This window comes from Otolemur garnettii, unplaced genomic scaffold (genome assembly GCF_000181295.1).
Source record: "Otolemur garnettii isolate 467f Iridium unplaced genomic scaffold, OtoGar3 scaffold00050, whole genome shotgun sequence".
NCBI classification, from domain to species: domain Eukaryota; kingdom Metazoa; phylum Chordata; class Mammalia; order Primates; family Galagidae; genus Otolemur; species Otolemur garnettii.
Window position 1 is genome coordinate 9,739,630 of NW_003852445.1, and position 11,111 is coordinate 9,750,740.

General features: G+C 36.8%; 1 protein-coding gene across 1 annotated transcript in view; it reads right to left on the minus strand.

Moving 5' to 3' along the window:
• Positions 1–11,111, minus strand: part of UBR1 (ubiquitin protein ligase E3 component n-recognin 1) — a 137,337-nt gene that overhangs the window by 40,303 nt on the left and 85,923 nt on the right. The window contains exons 33-35 of the mRNA XM_023514258.1: positions 7,928–8,025; positions 2,012–2,105; positions 747–895 (exon numbers count right to left, since the gene is read on the minus strand). Of these exons, the coding sequence (XP_023370026.1) occupies positions 747–895; positions 2,012–2,105; positions 7,928–8,025 (341 nt within the window). The remainder of the gene's footprint in view (positions 1–746; positions 896–2,011; positions 2,106–7,927; positions 8,026–11,111) is intronic.

Sequence of the window (11,111 nt, forward strand, 5' to 3'; positions counted from 1 at the left end):
AGGGTGACAAAGTAAACTTTGTCTCAAAAAAAAAAAAAAAAACGTTAAGACATTCAGTTAAGAGATCACACTACCGCACTCCAGCCTGGGTAATGGATTGGGTCTCAATCTCAACTACCCAGGCTGGAATACAGTGGTGCAATCATAGCTCGTTGCAGCCTTGAATTCCTCAGCTCAAGAAATCCTCCTACCTTAGACTCCTGAATAACTTGGAATAAAGTTACACTTAACCATTGCACCTGGCTAATTTTTAATTTAGGGATGGAGTCTTGCTATACTGTCCAGGCTAGTGAACTCCAGGGCTCAAGTGATCCACCTAGCCTGGCCTCCCAAAGTGATGGAATTACAAGTATAAGCCACTCTGCCTGATTCCCTTCTGATAATTTTTTAGGTGACCAGTTTCCTTCTTGAATCACTGAATATTTCTTGGGTGATTCTTCTTTGTCCTTTTTCCTTGATTTTCTAGTGTTATAAATTGATTGCCTCTTGACTATAGCTCACTTCATGCTAACCCTTTAAAATATTTTTTATGTTGCATATGGCTCTGACTGTAGCTTAAATAAAAGATTGGTATAAAAAAAATTCAGAACAAATGGCATAAGACCACACAAATATATTGAAATACTACTAGTCCTCAAAGAAGAAAAATGATTCTAGACCATCAGGACAAAAAAGGAATAATTATAAAATTAACAATCAATTCTGTTTCAGTAAAACCTCCAAACCAGTTTTCTTATAGGCTTTACCAATTGCCTGGATAGTGAAAGCACATGTGCACCAGGTCATCATGGGGATTCGAGGATCTGTTTCATCAGGAGGCACTTTCAGTCCAATTCTATAAATTGTTGTGGCAAAGAGAATGACCATTTCCTTGATACTATTAGAATATTTAATCCTAAAAATAAAAAAAAAAGAAAAATTATACGATGACCTTGTAAAAGGGGCTTATTGAGAATTCCAGTTAGATATGAAAGCAAGAGAAACACTTTAACTATTTCTGTTACAAGTAAAATGCTCTTTGACAAATTAGAGATTCTCTGAAGATTTATTCAGTAAGAAAAAATGGAAAAAGCAGGGGCGGTGCTTGTGGCTCAGTGAGTAGGGTGCCAGCCCCATATACCTAGGGTGGTGAGTTCAAACCTGGCCCCAGCCAAACTGCAACAACAACAACAACAAAAAGTGGAAAAAGCAGAACTGTATTTCCTAAAAGCAGAAAAATACCTCTTACAAAACAGAAGTAATCCAAATAACTTCACTTCCTATAAAAAATGCAGTGAATGATCAAGCTGGAAGGGTTCAGATCCAAACTGAAGGACAGACTGGACAGAGAAGGAACAAGTTTTAGTGTCTGGAAAAGGGACCAAGAAGTACTTCTATGTTGACAGGATTGTGTGTGTATCTGTGTTTATGTTCTGTGTATGGAGTGATAATTCTGGTTTTCTAAACTTCCATTTGTAACAAGTATTTTTAGTAGCAATGAGATGTATAACACAAACAAGGATTACAAATAGAAAAAGTACCCTAGGTAGTTTGTATTCATGAAATGCTGGCACCTACTCTGGGTAATTATATTTTCAAAGTGTTTTCATATAAATATCTCTCCAATAACTTTATGAGGTAGAAGGCCATTGCCTAACTTTTTAAAAAAAGTGAACTACAAGTGGAGTGGAGTGACCTGAGACTTTTTAGACTGTTACAGAACAAGTTAGATGTGATTTTAAATGAAGTCCCTTAAATTATGGAGGTTGGACCAAATACTATATAGAACTGGCATTTTTGTTGGTCAAAAATGTTTACTCAGAGGCATAGTTCATTCTAATATATATTACTTTCATATTTCAGACCTCTTAATTTTACTAATGCAAACAAAAGAATCGAGAAAGAAACAAGGTAAGAATGGGATAAAGAAACAATTTTTACAAATAAAGAAGGAAGAAAAGAAGGAAGGATTGGTTTCTACTCTTATTTTCAGAACAGTTTACAAACTTCTCTTAACTCTTTAAATACTTACGAAGACTGAACTCCAAAATTCAGGATGGAATGGAACTCAAAAGTAGAATCTCCCATTCCTTGATTAAATAAGACAGGAATTGTTGAGTTTTCTCCTTATAAATTAAAATGAAAAAGAAAGAAAAATCATGAATGGGGTTAGTCTGACATAAGCTTTTCTAGCTTTTAAAAATTGTTATTTGATTATTTTAGAAAGCTTAGAATATGCTAACGGCAATAAACAATCAACTGAAATTTCTCCATCCAGATAATCACAGACAACACCTGGGTAATATTCTTCTGATCTCCATATAAATATTACATACACAGATTTTTAAAAAAATATAGTACTCTTGTACATCTGCTTTTTTCACATAATAAATTATAAATATCTTTCCACATCAGTAATTCTTGCTCTATTTTTTTTTTCTTGCTCTATATTTTTTTTTTGAGTCAGTCTCACTATGTCACTATGTCACCCTCAGTAGAGTGCCATGGCATCACAATTCACAGCAACCTTAAACTCTTGGGCTTAAAGCAATTCTCTTGCCTCAGCCTCCTAAGTAGCTGGGACTACAGGCGCCTGCCACAATGCCTGGCTATTTTTTGTTGCAGTTGTCGTTGTTGCCTAGGTGGCCAAGGCCAGGTTCGAACTCACCAGTCTCAGTGTATGTGGCTGGTGCCATAACAACTGTGCTATGGGTGCTGAGCCTATTTTTTCATTTTTAACGACTGTATAAGTATGGTTTCAGTAAGGAAGCAAATATTAGTGAATAATAGTTGATTAGAATCTAAAGCCAAGCTACTTGGATTTGAATACTAGGCTCTGCCACTTACTAAGACCTTGTCTGGTTGGGCACAGTGGCTTACACCTGAAATCCGAGCACTCTAGGAGTACCAGGGTGGGAGGATTGCTTGAGTTGAGGAGTTGAGACTAGCCTGAGCAAGAGTGAGACCTATCTTTATTAAAAATAGAAAAATTACCTGGGTATCATGCTGTAGGCCTACTGGCCAGCTACTTGAGGTGCAGGAGGATTCCTTGATCCCAGGAGTCTGAAGTTGCAGTCAGCTATGACAATGCCCCTACACTCTAGCTGAGGTAATAGAGTTGAGACTTTGTATCTACAAAAACAAAATGGAGCCCACTTCCCTAAAAAAAACCCTTGTCCAAGAACCAAACCTTTCGGTGGCTCCATTTTCTTATGAAATTGGAATGTCATTTCCTTTGGAATGGGTTATTTTTCAAGATATTTTTCTGGATCTTTTGTTTTCAGTGGTATGGTTATCCATTTAAGGTTCACTAAACTTCTTAAGTCTATACATTTGTCTTCTACCAAATTTGGGGAGATTTCAGCCAAATATTCTTCAAATATTGTTTTCTGCACCATCTTTTTTCCTTTCTTTTTTGGTATTTCAATGACACAAATGTTAGATTAAATAAAAGATTGTCCCATATGTTCCTAAGGCTATGTTCTTTTTTTTTCTCCATCTCTTTTCTGTCCTTCAGATTAATTTCCATTGATCTAATTTCAAATTTACTGACACTTTCTAATCTCCAGTCTACTACTGAGGCTATACAGTTTTTTATTTCATACAGTATTTTTTCATTGCTATTATCTCCATTATGTGTGCAGTTTTTTTTTTTTTAGTTTCTATTTTTTTGTTAACTTCTATCTTTCCACTTATTTCAAGAATGTTCACCTTCCTTAAACTTATATTTCATGGTTATATAGCCGCTTTAAAATTTCTGATTGTTAAGTTTAAAATTTAAAACACTTCTGGACTGGCATTTGTTTTTCCCCTGAGAGTTGGTCAAATTTTTCTGGTTCCATTCAAGTAATTCTGGCTTGTATCATGGATACCTGGCATACTATGTTGGGAGCTCCTATTAACATCTTCTGGAAAAATGTCCATTTTAAACAATGTTTTAATAGGTAATCAACTCATTTAGGTTTAACAAATCTTGTTTCATCTTCAGTGGATGGTGGCTCCAATGTCAGTTTTCAGAGCTTTGTTATGCTGTATGGCTCTGCCCAGCAAACATGCTACTTAGTAGGTCAGTTGAGACTTGAGTGGTGATTTATTTTTTTAGAGATCAGGTCTGGTTTTATTGCCCAGACTGAAGGGCAATGGCTATTCATAGGCATGATCATAGTGCACTGCAGTCTTGAACTCCAGCCTCAAGTGATCCCCCCTCCTCACCCTCCTAAGTAGCTGGGACTACAGATATGCACCACTGCACCTGGCTTGCTTGATGATATAAATGCAGGTTAATTCTCAAAGCCTTTGCTATGCTTCTTTGTGCCCATTCTTCCCATGTGCAGTTTGGTGGTAATCTCAGGACTTGTGTTGGTCTCAAAATTAGGAGATTCCTTTCTATAGCTCTCTCCCAGAAAGGAATCTATAGCTCTCTCCTTTCTGGGATTTTCCGCAACTCTCTAGCTCCAAAGGGCTCTTTCCCCAGTTTTTCTGGCCAAAATAACAATTTCTCTGTTTTAGTCTCCTAAGCTGTTGGTCAGATCTCTGTGACTGAGATCTTGGATTTTGTGTTATTTACGTCTGTTGCACAGTTCTGTGACTCAGGCTTTCCTTGGGTTGAAGTTAGGAAATGAAGGAGGAAAAAAGCTCCAGAGAAACTCATTGCCCATACTATTGTTTAAATATTAACTTTATCCCCAATTTGCTTGCTACTGGTTACTTTTTCAGAGACTTTAGATTTTAAAAAATCTGTGGAAGTATGTTTATTAGAAATTTATTGGGATTTTATGAAATGTCTTTTAAGAAAGCTATTATAATGGCTATATCAGTTTTTTCCTTAAACATACTAACGTAAGACATTTCTATCATTGCCCTCTTAGAATAAAAACAATCTGAGCATTGTCCTTTTTGTGCTATGTATTGTCTTCTAAGCATGGTTTTGGTCATATTCCATGGATTTTGATCTGTGTTGTTCTTGTTAATTTCTAAACAGTCAGTGATTTCTCTTTTTCTAGTTTTTTCCTCATATTTAAGAGTTACATAAAAGAAATTTTAAATTCTTAACTTATTATGTTTGGGGCTTTTTATTAAGTTCTAGTTTTATTATACTGTAGATAGTGTAAATGTCCTACATAAGTTTGATTTTTGAAAATTACTGAGATTTTTATATGGCCTCATTGATTAACCAATCTCTGCTTATAACCCATGGACATTTTGATAAAAGTATCCTCTTTAGAGAGAACAAAGCTCTATAAAAATAATATTAAAATTCAAGCATAATTTAAAACATTCTCTAAGCCATTATTTTAGGACAACTTTTTATTTTTTTTTTATTTTAGGACAACTCGAGCAGCTATAATCTTAGAATGATCTTGTAAAAATCTCCCATTTTGACTGTGCTTTTGTTAAATTTTCCTTAGGCACCAAAGAACACAGCATGAAAATAAACAGAAACTAAATTATCTCTTCTGTTTTTCCTTCTAAAATGGAAATAAAGATAAAATGATTATACTTTCTTTGCAATTCCTCTTTCACAATCTCTTGGCTCTGCCTCTTTCCCCTAACAAGCCATTCAGTAAGTATTCAGAGAAAACACATTAATGCGTACTCTCACTATCTCTCAGCATCTTATTGTAGGACCAGGCAAATATAATTGATCTTCTTGAGTTACCTCCCTCCTCCTACCCATCTGATGCACAATTACATTAAAGACCTATCCTAATAAATATTAGGTTCTTGCTTAAAAATTATAATCATTCCATGATTTCTTTCCTTTTTTTTTTTTTGGACAGAGTCATATTCAGTTGCCTTGACTAAAGTGTTGTGGCCTTAACCTAGCTCACAGCATGCTCAGACTCCTGGGCTCAAGAGATCCTCCTGCTTGAGTCTCCCAAGTAGCTGGGATTATAGGTGCCAACCACAATACCTGGCTAGTTTTTCTCTTTTTAGTAGAGATACTTAGGACACTCTCGAACTCCCAAGCTGAAGCAATCCACCCACCTTGGCCTCCCAGAGTGGTAGGGTTACAGCTGTGAGCCACCGCGCCTAGTCACAGTTTTTCTTTAAATTATGTTCAGTATTTTTCTTCTTTGAAAAATATAGACTTCTAAATAAATTAGTAAGTATGCATAAAAGATACTAATCACTCTTACACTTCTTATTCTTCTTTAGCCACTGAGGTCCTCCTAATAGTAAGTGACCTTTCCACTTAAAGCTGTGTTTTAGACTTCTAATTAAACCATTTGAAGGCAAAATGACTTTTAAAAAAACCTGAGTTAAGGCTGAATTTTTGAGACCCAACAATCAGGATATAAAATCAAGATGCTAATCTATAATATTTAAATTTTAAAGAAACTAAATTCTCTTATGTCAAAGTCATTTTATATTGTTAAGTAAGAAGAAACCCATATACTGAATTCTCAGAGCTTAAAACAAAGGTCAAAGTGATAGGTACATGCTAAAAAAAAAAAAATCACTTCTTTTGCTAGAGAAGTTATTCACCAAACATACTGTTGCTCCATGAGTATTACGTGTCAAAAATATTTTGCTATTAAAACAAAGGAGAAAGGGAAATCGGTAGGACATTGCCAAACTTACTCACTGCTATCATCTTCCATCATTCTGTGTTTCTAAATGACAAAGTCCAAAATTTTATTCACAGGCCTCAATAACTGTCCCATACTCTTCCTTATTCCCACTGTGTCTCCTTGACTCAGGTAGGCCAGGTTTTTCAGTGTCTCTGAAGATGCAGTGCTCATACTTCCCTAAAAATGGTTTCTCTTTTTTTTACTAAATGCTCTTCATATTCCTGCTACACATCCAGATCTGGTCCAAAGTCATATCAAATCCCACTTTCTCCATGTCATTCTCCCTTACTACTTCAGCCTCTACTGATTACTTCTTAAACATCCTATGAATCCTATTGTTTTGTTCTATAAAATCTGGTTATTGATGCCATTTTCTCTTGTATCATTTTCTTAACTGGGTAAGTTTAGAAACATAAAGCCTTGCACAGTGCTTGAGAGTTAAACACTTAAATACTTGGCAACTTAGACTGACTATGGTGATGAGAAATAAAACCATCATCCCCATTTTTCTGTCACTGTCCCTAAAAACATATAACTGGGAGGACATAATAATTAGAGCATAACGGAAGGTGAAATAATCAGGGAAAATACAGAAGATACGGATGGTAAAAACAAGACATAAATATTTTGAACAGAATATCTAGAAATGCTCCAGAATATTCTGGAATAAAATGTTTCCAGGTATAGCTTTCATCAATTTTAGATCCAAAGAAGGAATGAGAGAATAATTTTTTAAATACTAGATTTTGCCTTCTTCATCCTATTGATTCATAGCCTGAAAAAAAAAATTTTTCTTCATTGAATTTTTTTTTTTTTTTTTTTGAGACAGAGTCTCACTATGTTGCCCTTGGTAGAGTGCCGTAGTGTCACAGCTCACAGCAAACTCCAAACTCTTGGGCTTAAGTCATTCTCTTGCTTCAGCCTCCCAAGGAGTTGGGACTACAGGTGCCCCCCCCCACAATGCCCCGCTTATTTTTAGAAATGGTGTCTCACTCTTGCTCACTCTGGTCTTGAACCTGTGAGCTTAGGCAATCCACCTGCCTCGGCCTCCCAGAATGCTAGGATTACAGGCATGAGCCACCATGCATGGCCACAGGATCTAAGATTTAAATCTAAGCAGTCTACCACCTTGAAGCAATCGACAGACAAATTGGATAGACAGATTAATCACTGTATATGTTGCCTCCTAGTATAAAAAATTATTAAATTGCATAAAGTGGTTTAAGCCCAACTTAGTCTGAACTTCAAAAATCTCTATTTCCTGATATTCAATAAATCTGTTCTTAAAAGCCATACTTTAGCATACTAATTACCTTAAAAAAAAGATTCTGACATTTTTTCACACAACTATTATAAAATAAATTTAAGCAAACCTTTAGCATGTCTTATATTATAACCCGATATTCTGGCCAGAACAGTCTGTATCCATCGTGCCAGGGGCAAAAGTTGAGCCAGAGCTTCTGCATTCTCACTGAAAAATGATATTTAAAAATTATTAAAGCCATTGGTACAAAGTCAAACTGTAAAGCTGAACTTGCCGAATCTTTCTTTGGATAAACGGTTGTTTTAAAAAAGTCAAATTCCTCCAGATTAAGGTCCTAGATCCTAGAAACATGTGTCTAAAAATGTAGTTCTTGGGAAGTGGAAGGGAATTTTATTTTTTGTAATTTATTAAGTATTTATTGAAATAAGACAAAAACTTCAATAACTACAAACAGAAAAGTAGAATATCATATTAAAATATATTATGTATTTCATTCTATTTTTCTTCCCAATTTTCTTTTCTTTTCTTTTTTTTTAGAGACAGAGTCTCATTTTATCACCCTGGGTAGAGTGCCATGGTGTCACAGCTCACAGCAACCTCCCACTCCTGGGCTTAGGTGATTCTCTTGCCTCAGCCTCCTGAGTAGCTGGGACTACAGGTGCCCATCACAACACCCGGCTATTTTTTGTTGCAGTTTGGCCAGGGGTGGGTTTTAACCTGCCACCTTAGGTATATGCGGCTGGCGCCCTACCAACTGAGCCACAGGTGCCACCCTTTCTTCCCAATTTCCATTTGCTAAAAATGATATGGGCACATGTGGAAATCTAGACACCATAAAAGGAATACTGAGCAGAACTCCTCTTCTTAACAAAGGATATGCTTTAGTTTTATGCTGTACTTTCTTTTTCATCTCTAGCTGACTGTATATGCCAAGTTAATGTCCATTGTCGGTGTGTTGTGCATGCCCTCTAGAAAGCACTAGGGAAGCAATGAGAAAAACAGGTAAAGTCTCTGCCATCATGGAACTTAACAATCATTCTGGAGGCTGAGAAATCCAAAATCAACGTACCAGTAGATTTAGTGCCTGGTGAGGACCAGCTTTCTGGTTCATATGTAGTACTTTCTAGCTGGGTCCTCAAAAGGTGGAAGAATGGAAGGGAATTTTAAAAGTAATAAAATGGTTGGGTATAGTAGCTCATGCCTATAATCCCAGCACTTTTGAGACATGGAGGCAGGAGGATTGCTAGTGGCAAGGAGTATAAGACCAGCCTGGACAATTGAGACTGTCTCAACAAGGAAGAAAAGAAAAAAAAAAAAGATAGAAAGAATAAGACATCACTCATCATCCAGAAGTAAGTGTCACTAAGTGGAATCACCATTCCAGTTGCTCTCTGATGGACATCTCTGATTGCCTCACACCCAACATTCTAATGTACTAGCTAGTCTTACAAGTTTTACCTTTTAAATATATATCAAATTGATCACTTCTTTCTACCTTTAACACTACTATCTTAGTCCAAGTCACATCATCTCTCCCCTGGATTATGACCTCAATAATAAAGAGTAGTCTTATTTCTACTCCTGTGTTTCACTAAGTTGAATTCACCATACAACAGCTAGAAGGATCTTCTAAAATGTAAATTGGACCATTATCACCCCCCTGTTCAAAATACTTCAGTGGTTTTTCATCACACATAAAAAAAAAATTCTAACTTTTTTTTTAAGAGATGTCCCACTCTGTTGCCCAGGCTACAGTGCAGTAGCATTGTCATAGCTCATTGCAGCCTCAAACTTCTGGGTTCAAGGGATCCTCCTGCCTCAGCCTCCCAAGGGGATGGGGCTATAGGTATGTACCACCATGCCAGGCTGATTTTTCTTTCTTTCTTTCTTTCTTTTTTTGTGGAGATAGAGGTCTCGCTCTGTTGCTTAGACGAGTTTTGAGATCCTAGCCTCAAGTGCCATTTGGTGTGGCCTAAAAATTTGAATTTCTGGCTCGGCGCCTATAGCTCAACCCGCTAAGGCGCCAGCCACGTACACCTAAGGTGGCAGGTTCGAATCCCCAGCCCGGACCTGCCAAACAACAATGACGGCTGCAACCAAAAAATAGCCGGGCGTTGTGGCGGGCGCCTGTGGTCCCAGCTACTTGGGAGGCTGAGGCAGGAGACTCGCTTGAGCCCAGGAGTTGGAGGTTGCTGTGAGCTGTAATGCCATAGCACTCTACCCAGGGGGACAGCTTGAGGCTCTGTCTCAAAAAAAAAAAAAAATTTGAATTTCTAATTTCAGTTCGTAAGTCCTTTTGTGGTCTGGTCTTTGCTTGTTTCGTTCTAGTCATGCTGCCTTCTTGCCGTGCCTCAAACAAGTTGACTAGGTTCCTAACTTTGGGCCTTTGCTTTTGATATTGCCTGTGGTTAGAAATCTTTTCTCCCAGAGAGGTGAGTAGCACTATGCTCAGCCAACCACTTTTCTTTAAAACTACTAGCTTGAGGGCAGGAGCAGGGGCTCATGCATGTAATCCCAACACTTTGGGAGGCCAAAGTGGGAGGAGCACTTGAGGCTAAGAGTCTAAGACTAGACTGGGGGACGTAGTGAGACACTGCCTCTACAGAAAATAGAAAATTAGGCCAGTGTGACAATGTGTGTCTATAGTCCAGCTACCCTGGACTATACGGTAGGACTATAGGAGGCTGACATGCAAGGTTCATTTGAACTCTGGACTTCAAGGTTACAGTAAGCTCTGATCATACTATTATATTCCACACCAGCAGACACAATGAGATCCTGTCTCAAAAAACCAAAACAAATCAAAACAAAAAGCAAACAAAAAAACTTGCTTGTTCCAATATGGTAGAGATAACAATTTCCAAATTAGGTTTCCCCATGACATAGAATAGTAGAGATGGAGCAACTATTTATTGACCCTGCTTGCCAAACTTAACCCCTTTGAACTCTTATGTCATGAAGACATGTTAAAGGTGTTTTTATTTAAAAAACTATTTTCTTTAGCAGAACTTAGATTATCCTTACAAAGTCACTGAGTTTTAAACTGGAAATAATAACAATATGAATAATACTGTTATTACCACGTAGAATAATGAACATATAGAAACATAAAAATAGGTGTCCAGGTTGTCATTAAAAACAATGAATTTGCTGTTCGATTCCATTGATAGATGATCAAATATAAAAATTTAAAAACTCTGAATACTCAAATACTATCCAAAGATACACAATAAATCTAGCATTTTATTTGCGTTTTGTTTTTTTTTTTTTTTTTTTGAGACAGAGCCTTAAGC